We start from the raw sequence: 16282 nt of genomic DNA on the forward strand, positions 1-16282 counted from the left end.
CATGCACAGTGCCACTGTACAAAGGCCCAAAAAGGGGTAAAGGTGGTGTTCAAACTACAGGGGAAATTTTTTTGTTGGTATTCCTGGGAAAAATTTTATGGGAGGGTATTGATTGAGTGGTGAAGGCATGTTTTCAAAGCATTTAGATTGGGGAAGAGCAATGGGTTTCGAAGTTTGGTTTGAGGATGTGTGGATCTGGTGTTTGCTTTGAAAAATGGGGTTTAGAATTGCTTACAAAAGGGATGGGTTTGTATGTGGCATTTATGTTGGAGAAGGATTTGATAGGGGTGATAGGGGTGCTTTGGGAAGGTCCCTTAAAAGTAAAGGGGGTTTTGGGGGTAAGTTGTTAGAAGCAGGGAAAAGTTTTTACCAAAGAAGTAAGGCTTTTTATGGTTGGGAAAACAGGAGAGTGATTGGTTCCCCGAGAATTTTTGGTCTGTGGCCCGGGTTGTGTGATGTCCCCATGGTTGTTTAATTTGTTTATGGATGCGGTGGTTTGGGAGGTAAATGCAAGGTTTTGGAGAGAGGAGTGGCGTCAGTTGGGGGTGAGGGGGCCGGGGGAAATGGAATTTAGGGCCCTTGCTGGGTTTGCCCATGATAAGCTCTACTGGTGATTCAAGTGAGAAACTGCAGAACTTGGTGAACAAGTTTTGGGAAAAGTGTGTAAAAAGGGAAAAATTTAGACTAAATGGGGAATAAAAGCAAGGTTATTAGGTTTAGTAGGGTTGAAAGAAAAGTTAGCTGGGATGTAAATTTGAGTGGGAAAAAAGGAGGAAAATGAAGTGTTTTAGATACCTGGGATGGGAACACAGCGCAAATGGAACCTGGAAGAAAAAGTGGTACAGGATGGGGGAGGGGGTGAAGGTTCTGGGAAACTTTTAAGGGAAAGTGGGAAGGAGAGAAAGTTATTTTGAGAGCAAAAATGTATGTTTGGGAATTTGTTTTCCCAAAAATGTTTTTATTTGGGTTTTGGGGGGCATGGGCTATAGATAGGGTTGTAGGGGGGGGGTGGGTGTGTTGGAAAAGAAATTGTTTGAGGACAATATGTGGTGTGAGGTGGTTTGATTAATTAATGAAAGGGTAAGAGAGATGTGTGGCAATAAAAAGAGTGTGGTTGAGAGAGCAGAAGAGGGTGTATTGAAATGGTTTGGCCACATGAAGAGAATGAATGAAGAAAGATTGACAAAGAGGATATATGTGTCAGAGGTGGAGGGAATGAGGAGAAGTGGGAGACCAAATTGGAGGTGGAAGGATGGAGCGAAAAAGATTTTGAGCGATTGAGGCCTGAACATAAAGGAGATTCAAAGGCATGCAAGGAATAGAGTGAATTGGAACAATGTGGTATACCTGGGTCAACGTGCTGTCAATGGATTGAACCAGGCCATGTGAAGCGTCTGGGGTAAACCATGGAAAGTTTTGTGGTACCTGGATGTGGAAAGGGAGCTGTGGTTTTGGTGCATTACACATGACAGCTAGAGAGTGAGTGTGAACGAACGTGGTCTTTGTTGTCTTTCCCTAGTGCTACCTTGTGCGTGTGCATGCGGGGGGAGCGGGGTGCTAAATCATGCATGGTGGGGTGGTGACGGGAATGGATGAAGGCTACAGCATGTATGAATATGAACATGTGTATATGTGTAAATGTCTGTGTATGTATCTGTATGTATATGGTGAAATGTATAGGTATGTATATGTGCATGTGTTGGCATTTATGAATATACATGTGTATGTGGGTGGGTTGGGCCATTCTTTTGTCTGTTTCCTTGCGCTACTCGCTAATGGGCGAGACAGCGACAAAGTATAAATAAATGTATATGTGCATGTATGGGTGTCTATGTGTATGCACTGTATGTGAGTGGATGGGCAATTCTTTGTCTGTTTCCTGGCACTACCTTGCTGACATGGGAAACAATGATTAATTATAATATATAAATGAATACATATACAAACACTATGGGTAAGGTATGTATAATCAAGATGTTCTCTGAGGCACTGGCACAAATTACTTACATTGGAAGACCATTACTTTTTCTGGTGATGGTAAATGCACCATCAGCAAGATGAGGATTGAAGCTGTAAAGTGGGTTGCTAGTGCCATTTGTTACTACGGGCACTATAGGTATTGGAGTCTCCCATCGAGCTCGAGCTGGATCAGTAATCTGTTCAATGCAAAACATGCTCTTAACATAAACCCATCATGAAAAATCATAAAATTTATGAATGTGACTACCTATTTGTATGATGAAGGAGAGAGTTTTACACTCATGGAGCACATCTCTCAAACATTCTCTACTACCATACAACTTATTAAATTCATGTATACTGTCTACATTAACTATATCCTCAGTCATTCTATTCCATTCATCTACTACTCACATGTATCAAAGTATTTCTTTACATCTTTTTTAAAAATATTCTTCCTTAACTTCATGTGATGTCCTCTGTTTGCTCTATCCCAATACCTTTTAAAGAACTGTTCACTGTCTAAGTCAACAGTCTGGTCTAAAAACTTAAAAGACTGTGATAAAGTCACCCCTCACTCTTCTCTCTTCCATGGCAATCATCTTTAAGGCTTCTAGCCTTTCCCCATAACTAAGCTTTCTTACTTCTGGCACCATCTTTGTTGCCCTCTGGACCTTCTGTATAGTTCTTTATGCTTTATTAGATGCAGTGATCAAATCTGAAAGGCATATTCTAGTTTTGGCCTTATATAAAATTTCAATAGCTAGCTGAACATTTCTTTGTACCTGAATACAATTTCAATATCTGCAAGGGTACAGTTGGTCTCCTTAGGTGCTCTGCTAAAGAATAAGGAGAACGTTAACTCCTAAATCACACATAGATTCCAACAACTTACTTCCTACTGTGATTACCTATTTTGACTGCATGGGGAGAGTTTTACACTCATGGGGCCACATCTCTTGAACCCTCTCCGCTATCACAATTTTCTAAACCTCTGCATGCTGTCTGCATTTTTTGTATTATGTTAGTTGAGATGGCACAGTTAACTAAATGCCCTAATCAGAGCTATCTCAGTAATGCTACATTAATGCTATATATAGCCTTTTGATTGTATTCATTAATTTTCTACCTCTCTCTATTATCTCTCACATCTGATTATTCGACTGAATTCCACTTAATTCGACCTTGTCTTCAAACTTTCTTAGCCTGCCTAAATACCTCCTGGATGGATGACTCCTAATGAAACTTAACCACAAATAATTGTCACCATATGTTATTATAACCATACTGGAACACATGACAACAAGAGAATGAACGTTAGCAGATGAGGCCTTTCTTTGTTTCTGGTGCTCCTTCACTAATGTGGGAAATGGCGATCAAGTATGAAAAATATCAAATGACTGCTGAATATATCTGATAACAAGGAGGCAATTGTACAGTGTTTGGGTTAGGGAGGTATGTGAAGTGAGTCATGGAAAGTGGTTGGTGGAGAGAAGAGAGGGTGACTGCCTTAAATAAGGTAAAATGTGGAAAGGTGGCAGGAGTGGATGGTACTGGAGCTGAATTTCTTAAGAAAGAGGGTTACTGTGTTGTTGATTGGTTAGTCAGAATTCTCAAAGTATGTGTGAATTGACAATTTATGTATAGTGCCACTGTATAAAGGAAGGGTGGGAAGGGAGAGCATTCGAATTACAGGAGTAAAAGCCTATTGAGCCTACCTAGTAAGTTGTATGGGAGAGTGGTGAATGATAAAGTGAAGGCAAGTTCAAAACATTATACTGGAGAGGAACATTGGGGTTTCAGAGGTAACAGAGGATGTGTGGATCAGTTTGTTTGCTTTAAAGAATGTATGTAAGAAATTATTTATTATTTTTATTATACTTTGTCGCTGTCTCCCGCATTTGTGAGGTAGCGCAAGGAAACAGACGAAAGAAATGGCCCAACCCCCCCCCCATACACATGTATATACATACGTCCACACACGCAAATATACATACCTACACAGCTTTCCATGGTTTACCCCAGACGCTTCACATGCCTTGATTCAATCCACTGACAGCACGTCAACCCCGGTATACCACATCGCTCCAATTCACTCTATTCCTTGCCCTCCTTTCACCCTCCTGCAAGTTCAGGCCCCGATCACACAAAATCTTTTTCACTCCATCTTTCCACCTCCAATTTGGTCTCCCTCTTCTCCTCGTTCCCTCCACCTCCGACACATATATCCTCTTGGTCAATCTTTCCTCACTCATTCTCTCCATGTGCCCAAACCACTTCAAAACACCCTCTTCTGCTCTCTCAACCACGCTCTTTTTATTTCCACACATCTCTCTTACCCTTACGTTACTCACTCGATCAAACCACCTCACACCACACATTGTCCTCAAACATCTCATTTCCAGCACATCCATCCTCCTGCGCACAACTCTATCCATAGCCCACGCCTCGCAACCATACAACATTGTTGGAACCACTATTCCTTCAAACATACCCATTTTTGCTTTCCGAGATAATGTTCTCGACTTCCACACATTCTTCAAGGCTCCCAGAATTTTCGCCTCCTCCCCCACCCTATGATCCACTTCCGCTTCCATGGTTCCATCCACTGCCAGATCCACTCCCAGATATCTAAAACACTTCACTTCCTCCAGTTTTTCTCCATTCAAACTCACCTCCCAATTGACTTGACCCTCAACCCTACTGTACCTAATAACCTTGCTCTTATTCACATTTACTCTTAACTTTCTTCTTCCACACACTTTACCAAACTCAGTCACCAGCTTCTGCAGTTTCTCACCCAAATCAGCCACCAGCGCTGTATCATCAGCGAACAACAACTGACTCACTTCCCAAGCTCTCTCATCCCCAACAGACTTCATACTTGCCCCTCTTTCCAAAACTCTTGCATTTACCTCCCTAACAACCCCATCCATAAACAAATTAAACAACCATGGAGACATCACACACCCCTGCCACAAACCTACATTCACTGAGAACCAATCACTTTCCTCTCTTCCTACACGTACACATGCCTTACATCCTCGATAAAATCTTTTCACTGCTTCTAACAACTTTCCTCCCACACCATATATTCTTAATACCTTCCACAGAGCATCTCTATCAACTCTATCATATGACTTCTCCAGATCCATAAATGCTACATACAAATCCATTTGCTTTTCTAAGTATTTCTCACACACGTTCTTCGAAGCAAACACCTGATCCACACATCCTCTACCACTTCTGAAACCACACTGCTCTTCCCCAATCTGATGCTCTGTACATGCCTTCACCCTCTCAATCAATACCCTCCCATATAATTTACCAGGAATACTCAACAAACTTATACCTCTGTAATTTGAGCACTCACTCTTATCCCCTTTGCCTTTGTACAATGGCACTATGCACGCATTCGGCCAATCCTCAGGCACCTCACCATGAGTCATACATACATTAAATAACCTTACCAACCAGTCAACAATACAGTCACCCCCTCTTTTAATAAATTCCACTGCAATACCATCCAAACCTGCTGCCTTGCCGGCTTTCATCTTCCGCAAAGCTTTCACTACCTCTTCTCTGTTTACCAAATCATTTTCCCTAACCCTCTCACTTTGCACACCACCTCGACCAAAACACCCTATATCTGCCACTCTATCATCAAACACATTCAACAAACCTTCAAAATACTCACTCCATCTCCTTCTCACATCACCACTACTTGTTATCACCTCCCCATCTGCGCCCTTCTCTGAAGTTCCCATTTGCTCCCTTGTCTTACGCACTTTATTTACCTCCTTCCAGAACATCTTTTTATTCTCCCTAAAATTTAATGATACTCTCTCACCCCAACTCTCATTTGCCCTTTTTTTCACCTCTTGCACCTTTCTCTTGACCTCCTGTCTCTTTCTTTTATACATCTCCCACTCAATTGCATTTTTTCCCTGCAAAAATCGTCCAAATGCCTCTCTCTTCTCTTTCACTAATACTCTTACTTCTTCATCCCACCACTCACTACCCTTTCTAATCAACCCACCTCCCACTCTTCTCATGCCACAAGCATCTTTTGCGCAATCCATCACTGATTCCCTAAATACATCCCATTCCTCCCCCACTCCCCTTACTTCCATTGTTCTCACCTTTTTCCATTCTGTACTCAGTCTCTCCTGGTACTTCCTCACACAGGTCTCCTTCCCAAGCTCACTTACTCTCACCACCCTCTTCACCCCAACATTCACTCTTCTTTTCTGAAAACCCATACAAATCTTCACCTTAGCCTCCACAAGATAATACCTAGAGAAATAGAAGGATTTGTATGTGGCATATATGGATCTGGAGAGATCATATGATAGGGTTGGGAGAGATGTCTTGTGGAAGGTCTTACAAATATATGGTATGAGAGAAAAGGTACTAGAAGCAGTGACAAGATTTTATCAAGAGTGTAAGGCATGTGTACAGGTAGGAAGAGACAAGAATGAGAGTTTCGCATAAAGGTTGGCCTGAAGCAGGGGTGTGTGGTGTCACCATGGATATTTCATTTGTTTATGGATGGGGTAGAGGAAGAAAAATAAAGGGTTTTGGAGAGAAGGGCAACTATGTAGTCTGTGCAGGGCGTGGGGGCTTGGGAAGCGAGTCAGTTGTTTGTAGATGATAAGGCATTAGTGGTAGATTTGAGAGGGAAACTGCAGAAGTTGATGACTGAGCATATGAGAGTGTGTGAATGGAGGAGGTTGAGAATAATTGTGAATAAAAGCAAGGTTATAAGGTTCACCAGGACAGAGGGACAGGTTATTTGGTGTGAGAGTTTGAATGGAGAAAATTTGGGAAAAGTGAGAGTGACATAGGGCAGGTGAAAGAGTGAAGGTTTTGGGAACGTTGAGGAATGTGTGAAAAGAGGGGCCATTACCTGGGAGGGCAAAAATGAGTATGTTTGAAGGTAAAGTAGTCCCATTGATGTTATGTGGATGCAAAGCATGGGCTATGAATAAGGGAGTAGGTTGGTGGATGTGTTAGTAATGAAAATTTAAAGATAGCATGTGGTGTGAGGTGGCTTGGTAGATTAAGCACTAAAAGGGTAGGAGAGAGGTGTGGTAATAAGAAAAGTGTGGTTGAGAGAGCTGAAGAGGGTTTGCAGAAATTTTTTTTAAATAATGGAGAGAATGAGTGAGGAAAGCTTGACACAGATGATGTCTGTTTCAGAAATAAGGAGAACAAGGAGAAGGAGGAGAACGAATAGAAGATGGAAGGAAGTAGTGAAAAAGATTTTCTGTGACTGGGGCTTGAACATGCAAGAGGGTGAAAGGTAAGCACTAGATAGAGTGAACTGGACAATGTGGTATACAGGAAGTGACATGCTGCCAATGGACTAAATTCAGGATGTGAAGCAGCCAGGGGAAATGACAGAAAAGTCTGCAGGACCTAGCTGTGGATAGTGGGCTATGAATTTCAGTGCATTGCATATGATCAATAGAGAATTTAAGAGAGAGAATGCAGCCATTCTTAGTCCATTCTTGGTGCTACCCTGCTAACATGGGCAACTGCAAAAGAGAATGAAAACACAAATGTATAAGGTTGTGGAAGCGCTAAAGAATATGTAGAAAGATAAAACGTTATCTCAGAGGGCATAACTGAGTATATTTAAAGGTACAGCAGTCCCAACAATTCTATATGGATGTGAGGCATGGGCTATAGATAAGGCAGTACAGAGGAGGGTGGATATGCATGAAATGAAATAAGTGAGGACAATATGTGGTGTGAGGTGATTTGATCGAGAAAGCAATGAAAGGGTATAAAAAAAGCGTGGTTGAGAGAGCAGAAGAGGGTGTGTTATATGGAGAGAATGAGTGAAGAAAGACTGACAAAGGGGATATATGTGTCAGAGGTGGAGGGAACAAGTAGAAGTGGGAGACCAAATATGAGATAGAAGGATGGAATGAAAAAGACTTTGAGTGACCAGGGCCTGAACATACAGGAGGGTAAGAAGCATGCAAGGAACAGAGTGAATTGGAACAATGTGGTACACCAGGGTCTATGTGCTATCAATGGACTGAATCAGGGCATGTGATGCATCTGGGGTAAACCATGGAAAGTTTTGTGGAGCCTGGGTGTGGACAGGGAGCTGTGGTTTTAGTGTATTACATATGACAGCTAGAGACTGTGTGTGAACGAATGTGGCCTTTTTTGTCTATTTTCCTGTTGCTACCTCACTGAAACAGGGGGTAGTGATGCTGTCTCCTGTGGAAAGGGGTAGCGACATGAATGGATGAAGGCAAGCAAGTATGAATATGTACATGTGTATATATGCATATGCTGAAATGTAAAGGTAGGTATATGTGCATATATGGGCATTTATGTATATATATGAGGATATGAGTGGATGGGTCATTCTTTATCTGTTTCCTGGCGCAAGCTTGCAGATGCGGGAAACAGCGATTATAATAAATAATAATTATAAATGAAGGAAGTAAATAATGTGCATAAGATGTGCATAAGACAAGAAATGGGAACATTGGTGAAGGAGGCAAGTGGGGAAGTAATAACAGGAATTGATGAAGTGAGAAGGAGATGGAGCGAGTATTTTGAAGATTTCTTGAATGTGTTTGATGATAGAGTGGCAGATATAGAGTGTTTTGGTTAGGGTGGAGTGCGAAGTGAGAGGGTCTGGTAGAATGGTTTGGTTAAAAGAAGAGGTAATGAAAGCTTTGTGGAAGATAAAATCCAGCAAGGTGGCAGGTTTGGATGGCATTGCAGAGGAATTTATTAAAAAAGGGGGTGACTGCATTGTTAATTGGCTGGTAAGGATATTCAATCTATGTATGGATCATAGTGAAGTGCCTGAGGATTGGTGGAATGCATGCACAGTGCCACTGTACAAAGGCAAAGGGGATAAAGGTGAGTGTTCAAACTACAGAGGCATTAGATTGTTGAGTATTCCTGGGAAATTATATGGGAGGGTATTGATTGAGATGGTGAAGGCATGTACAAAGCATCAGATTGGGGAAGAGCAATGAGGTTTCAGAAGTGGTAGAGGATGTGTGGATCAGGTGTTTGCTTTGAAGAATGTGTGAGAATTGCTTACAAAAGAGATGGGTTTGTATGTGGCATTTATGTCTGGAGAAGGCATATGATAGGGGTGATAGGGATGCTTTGTGGAAGGTCTTAAGAGTAAATGGTGTGGGAGGTAAGTTGTTAGAAGCAGGGAAAAGTTTTTACCAAAGAAGTAAGGCATGTGTATGAGTAGGAAAACAGGAGAGTGATTGGTTCCCAGAGAATGTTGGTCTGTGGCAGGGTTGTGTGATGTCCCCATGGTTGTTTAATTTGTTTATGGATGCGGTGGTTAGGGAGGTAAATGCAAGAGTTTTGGAGAGAGGAGTGTGCAGTCAGTTGGGGATGAGAGGGCCTGGGAAGTGGAAGTGAGTCCGTTGCTGTTCGCCGATGATACAGCTCTACTGGCTGATTCAAGTGAGAAACTGCAGAACTTGGTGAACAAGTTTGGAAAAGTGTGTAAAAGGAGAAAGTTGAGACTAAATGTGAATAATAGCAAGGTTATTAGGTTTAGTAGGGTTGAAAGAAAAGTTAGCTGGGATGTAAGTTTGAGTGGAGAAAAACTGGAGGAAGTGAAGTGTTTTAGATACCTGGGAGTGAACACAGCAGCAAATGGAACCATGGAAGCAGAAGTGAGTCACAGGATGGGGGAGGGGGTGAAGGTTCTGGGAGCAATGAAGAATGTGGAAGGAGAGAACGTTATCTTAGAGAGCAAAAATGTATGTTTGAATTAGTTCCAACAATGTTATATGGTTGCGAGGCATGGGCTATAGATAGGGTTGTATGGGGGAGGGTGGATGTGTTGGAAATGAAATGTTTGAGGACAATATGTCGTGTGAGGTGGTTTGATTGAGTAAGTAATGAAAGGGTAAGAAAGATATGTGGAAATAAAAAGAGTGTGACTGAGAGAGCAGAAGAAGGTGTGTTGAAATGGTTTGGACATATGGAATGAGTGAGGAAAGACTGACAAAGAGGATATGTGTCAGAGGTGGAGGAAAGAGGGAGAAGTGGGAGACCAAACTGGAGGTGGAAAGATGGAGTAAAAAGATTTTGAGCAACCTGAGCCTTAACATAATGGAGGGTGAGAGGCGTGCAAGGAATAGAATGAACTGGAACGATGAGGTATACTGGGGTTGACGTGCTGTCAATGGATTGAACCAGGGCATGTGAAATGTCTGGGGTAAACCATGGAAAGGTCTGTGGGGCCTGGATGTGGTTAGGGAGCTCTGGTTTTGGTGCATTACACATGACAGCTAGAGACTGGGTGTGAAAGAATGTGGTCTTTTTAGTCTGTTTTCCAGGTGCTACCTCTCTGAAGCAGGGGGTAGCGATGCTGTTTCCTGTGGGAAGGGGTAGCGCTGGGAATGGATGACGGCAAGCATATGTACATGTGTATATATGTTTATGTCTGTGTATGTGTATGTATATGTGTATATGTTGATATGTATATGTATGTACATGTGGGTGTATAGGCATTTGTATATATATATATATGTGTATATGAGTGGATGGGCCATTCTTCATCTGTTTCCTGGTGCTACCTCCCTGATGCAGGAAACAGTAATCAAATATAATAAAAAAATCATAAAAAATATCTACAGTTATTTCATTATATTTGATCCCCATTTCCCACATCAGCGAAGTAGTACCAGGAAACAGACAAAGAACAACCCATCCACTCACATAAACACATATGTTGGAAAGGATCACAATTTTGCGTGTGATCAAGTACATTCCTATTAGCCCACAGGGAAATGAAACATGATTAGTTCTCAAGTGCACTATCTCGTAATAATCACATCATCAGGGGAGATACATGAAAGAAATATAAGTCAGTTGATATACAACAAAGAGACATAGCTAGGACATCATTTGGTAAACAAGTGACTGTCCAAGATAAACAAGTGTTGTCTGTCTAGGACAGACATGTATGAATTCATACATGCTGTAACTGAAAGATACTGCACAGCCTAAAGATGTACAACAGAACATACTAAGAGCACTGTGTATATATGACCAAAGAAAAGGACTATAAAGAGGATAATGGGAAATCCCTCACAACCAAGGTCAATTGCTCTATTTCAATTCATGCTACATATAACTTTCTAAAACATACTAAAAATTTCCCAGAAAAATAACCAAACAAATTCCACAAACAAATCATTCTTTTAATAACATACCTTAACTCTCAATCTTGTCTTGGATTCAAAGTAAACATCCATCTTAAGAACAGGAACATCACCTGGGAATCCACTTGGAGTTTCCATATTCAAAAATCCAGTATATCCATAATCTTCTGCAGTAAAATTGAGGAAAGAGTAACTTTTGTAGTCTCGTGGATAAAAACAAAAAGGTACATTTAGGGGTACCTCTTCAAGAGCTGGGCCATGTGTTGGTTGATGCAAGCGAGGGGCAGGGAAGGCATTCTGCCTCTTTGGAATCTGTTGAAATAACATATGTAAAAAATTCAATTAGCTGTATTCCTATCCACCTTAAGGATGTTTATTCTTTTTCATACTCGATTGTAGCTTCCCATGTTAGTGAGAAAGCACCAGGAAACTGGCGAAGAAAGACACATCCACTCACATACACATATACCTTCACTTAGAACCATTCACTCTCCTCTCTTCCTACTTGTACACATGCCTTACATCCTTGATAAAAACTTCTCACTGCTTTTAGCAGCTTACCTCCAACAACATATATTCTTAAAACTGTCAACAAAACATCTCTATCAACCCTATCATATACCTTCTCCAGATCCATAAATGCCACATTCAAATCCATCCGTTTTTCTAAGTACTTCTCTCACACATTCTTCCTATATATGCTCACAAAAGTAAAAGATGATATTAGACAAAGGTATGGGCTACAGGCCAGTATGATTGATTTTGTGCAATCAATGTAAATGTGGATCTACCTAACCTCGGCATTTTTGAGAATGGAAAAATATGAGATTTTCCACCAATCTTAAGAGACAAAAATGTTTTGAGTGGAGACTGATTTCTGCATTATGTTTACACAGGATTGAAGGATATATATACAAGGCCTCCTTCTCCATATCAGGAGGGTGAACTTTGACTGGGAAAGCCCAGCCTACTAAATAGTTCTAAGAACAACTTTCTGTGAGCCAGGCAATTATGGCCCCCTAGACAAACTTAAAAGTCAGGGTGACTAAGAAGTTGGCAAGGAAACAAGGAAACTGGAAAATTCCATTTTAAGATAAGAAAGTTTCTTTAACTTAAACAGCTCAAATGACTAAGGATAAAAAAAACTCCACCTCTTGCCTTGTTGGACCTTACAGCCACATGGCAAACTCACTTAAAAATATGAAGAAATCACCAAGTCAAAACAAATAATAAACTAACCAATGCTAGCTTATTAACAATGGTGTACACACAAGTCCTCCTCTGCTTCCAAGAACCTTTATTGAATAGCAGCTTCTCCACTTTTAATGATTCTTTCTCAAAATGAGTAATATCAACTGTGGATGAAAACAAATGGGGTGATTCAGATGGCTGTATATAGCTTCACCATGTCCTATGGTGGCTCAAACAAATCCCTCACCTTAAAATTGTGTTCTTGAACCTGAAATGAAAGCTGAAAGGTCTAAATGCTTAATCACACAGTAAAAGTTATGCTGTTATGGTCACCACTAACTTAGCTACAACTAAAAGGACCTCAGGCATCAGGCCTTATGAGGATACCACAGTATTCATCTTAAATGAAACAATATATTAATTAAGGGAATATAAAGAGGAGTGCCACATATTCAAATTCTTTTGCAATATGTATTCACTTTGTCCCACCTTACTGAGGTAGCTTCAGGAACAGAAGACTGAGCCCCCAAGGAAAAATTCTCTTAGATCCAGCCTTTGTTCATTCCTTTGATGTACATGCAGTCATATATCATCTTCAACTTGTCATTTGCTGAGCATCCTACACTTCCATCCAATCATGAAAAGCTTTTGCTCAGGTATATTTTTAACAAATTCTTCTATCCACTTATCTTTCTCACATCTTCATTCATTCCTCTGTGTTTTCCCATACTCCAGCTATACTACTTAACATGTTCACCTGTCTGTCAATTGTATTTTCCTATTATCTATTCCATTAGAATGAATGAGTCCTGAATTTTCTTTTGGGGTTAGTGCATGCAGTATCTATAGATTTAGAAAAATCATATAAGGTGAAGAGAAGAACTTTATGAAAATCTCTAGCTATATGGTGTACATGTAAAATTTCCAAATGCTGTTTAAAGCTTTGTTAAAGAAGTACTGCATGTGTGATAGTAACTGGTGATATGAGTGACATTAAGTAAATGTGAGAGTGCATCATGTTTGTGAGATATCACTGTTAATATTGAATGCTTTTAAGGATGGGAGTACTCTATGGAACGTTAATGACAATAAAGCAGTACTTTATCTCGAAAGAAAGATAATGAAAGTTACTATAATTACTGTATCTATTTGTGGGTAGATTAAGACGAAGAACTGAACTCATCTCCCTGTTAAGTGGTCTGTAGGGTTCAAAAAAAAAAAGATGATCAGAAAGGAAATGGATGACTTTGTAGAGAGGAAAAATTACATAAATGAGAGGCAGCACTGTTGCAGAGGAAAATATACTTGATCGCCGTTTCCTGTGTCAGCGAGGTAGTGCCACAAAACAAAGAAAGATCAATCCACTCTATTATTATTTTTTTTTAATTTCTATTTTGCTTTGTTGCTGTCTCCCGCGTTTGCGAGGTAGCGCAAGGAAACAGACGAAAGAAATGGCCCAACCCACCCCCATACACAATGTATATACATACATGTCCACTCACGCAAATATACATACCTATACATCTCAATGTACACATATATATACACACACAGACACATACATATATATCCATGCACACAATTCACACTTTCTGCCTTTATTCATTCCCATCGCCACCTCGCCACACATGGAATACCATCCCCCTCCCCCATCATGTGTGCGAGGTAGCACTAGGAAAAGACAACAAAGGCCCCATTCGTTCACACTCAGTCTCTAGCTGTCATGTAATAATGCCCGAAACCACAGCTACCTTTCCACATCCAGGCCCCACACAACTTTCCATGGTTTACTCCAGACGCTTCACATGCCCTGATTCAATCCACTGACAGCACGTCAACCCCAGTATACCACATTGATCCAATTCACTCTATTCCTTGCCCTCCTTTCACCCTCCTGCATGTTCAGGCCCTGGTCACACAAAATCTTTTTCACTCCATCTTTCCACCTCCAATTTGGTCTCCCACTTCTCCTCGTTCCCTCCACCTCCGACACATATATCCTCTTGGTCAATCTTTCCTCACTCATTCTCTCCATGTGTCCAAAACATTTCAAAACACCCTCTTCTGCTCTCTCAACCACGCTCTTTTTATTTCCACACATCTCTCTTACCCTTACGTTACTTACTCGATCAAACCACCTCACACCACACATTGTCCTCAAACATCTCATTTCCAGCACATCCACCCTCCTGCGCACAACTCTATCCATAACCCACGCCTCGCAACCATACAACATTGTTGGAACCACTATTCCTTCAAACATACCCATTTTTGCTTTCCGAGATAATGTTCTCGACTTCCACACATTCTTCAAGGCTCCCAGGATTTTCGCCCCCTCCCCCACCCTATGATTCACTTCCACTTCCATGGTTCCATCCGCTGCCAGATCCACTCCCAGGTATCTAAAACACTTTACTTCCTCTAGTTTTTCTCCATTCAAACTTACCTCCCAATTGCCTTGACCCTCAACCCTACTGTACCTTATAACCTTGCTCTTATTCACATTTACTCTTAACTTTCTTCTTTCACACACTTTACCAAACTCAGTCACCAGCTTCTGCAGTTTCTCACATGAATCAGCCACCAGCCTGGTATCATCAGCAAACAACAACTGACTCACTTCCCAAGCTCTCTCATCCACAACAGACTTCATACTTGCCCCTCTTTCCAAAACTCTTGCATTCACCTCCCTAACAACCCCATCCATAAACAAATTAAACAACCATGGAGACATCACACACCCCTGCCGCAATCCTACATTCACTGAGAACCAATCACTTTCCTCTCTTCCTACACGTACACATGCCTTACATCCTCGATAAACACTTTTCACTGCTTCTAACAACTTGCCTCCCACACCATATATTCTTAATACCTTCCACAGAGCATCTCTATCAACTCTATCATATGCCTTCTCCAGATCCATAAATGCTACATACAAATCCATTTGCTTTTCTAAGTATTTCTCACATACATTCTTCAAAGCAGACACCTGATCCACACATCCTCTACCACTTCTGAAACCACACTGCTCTTCCCCAATCTGATGCTCTGTACATGCCTTCACCCTCTCAATCAATACCCTCCCATATAATTTACCCGGAATACTCAACAAACATATACCTCTGTAATTTGAGCACTCACTCTTATCCCCTTTGCCTTTGTACAATGGCACTAATATACACATATATACATACATGCTCATACACATACATATACATATCAACATATACATACATATACATAGCCATACACATATATATATCCACGTACATATTCATACTCGCTTCCCTTCATCCATTCCCAGCACCACTTCGCCCAACAGGAAACAGCACTGCCACCCCCTATGTCAGCAAGGTAGCACCAGGAAAGCAGATAAAAAAAGGCCATATTTGTTCACACTCAATCTCTAGCTGTCATGTGGAATGCACCAAAACTACAGCTACGATCTACATCAAGGCCTCACAAACCTTTCCATGGTTTACCCCAGATGTTTCACATGCCCTGGTTCAGTCCATTGACAGCACATCAACCTCAGTAAACCATATCATTCCAATTCACTCTATTCCTTGCAAGCCTCTCACATTACCGTATGTTTAGGCCCCGATGGTTCAAAATCTTTTCACTCCATCCTTCCACCTCCAATATGGTTTCCCCGCTTCTCCTTGTTCCCTCCACCTCTGTCACATATATCCCCTTAGTCAACCTTTCCTCATTCATTCTCTCCAAATATCCAAACCATTTCAACACACCAACTTTTGCTCTCTCAAACACACTCGTTTTATTACCAAACATCTCTCTTATCCCTTCATCACTTAATCAATCAAACCACCTCACATCACATATTGTCCTTAAACATATCATTTCCAACACATCCATCCCTCCTCTGTACAACCCTATATACATATTTTCCTTTATCATTATTATACATAATCGCACTTTCTGAGTCAGCGAGG

The 16282-nt window shown here is 41.0% G+C and overlaps 1 protein-coding gene across 5 annotated transcripts in view; it reads right to left on the bottom strand.

Annotated features, from left to right (window-relative positions):
* Positions 1-16282, bottom strand: part of LOC139754602 (lysosomal alpha-glucosidase-like) — a 328644-nt gene that overhangs the window by 300237 nt on the left and 12125 nt on the right. For all 5 annotated transcript variants that reach the window (XM_071672033.1, XM_071672031.1, XM_071672035.1 and 2 more), the window contains exons 4-5: positions 11187-11447; positions 2008-2156 (exon numbers count right to left, since the gene is read on the bottom strand). In XM_071672033.1, the coding sequence (XP_071528134.1) occupies positions 2008-2156; positions 11187-11447 (410 nt within the window). The remainder of the gene's footprint in view (positions 1-2007; positions 2157-11186; positions 11448-16282) is intronic.

Source organism: Panulirus ornatus, chromosome 17 (assembly GCF_036320965.1).
Source record: "Panulirus ornatus isolate Po-2019 chromosome 17, ASM3632096v1, whole genome shotgun sequence".
In the NCBI taxonomy this organism is placed as follows: Eukaryota; Metazoa; Arthropoda; class Malacostraca; order Decapoda; family Palinuridae; genus Panulirus; species Panulirus ornatus.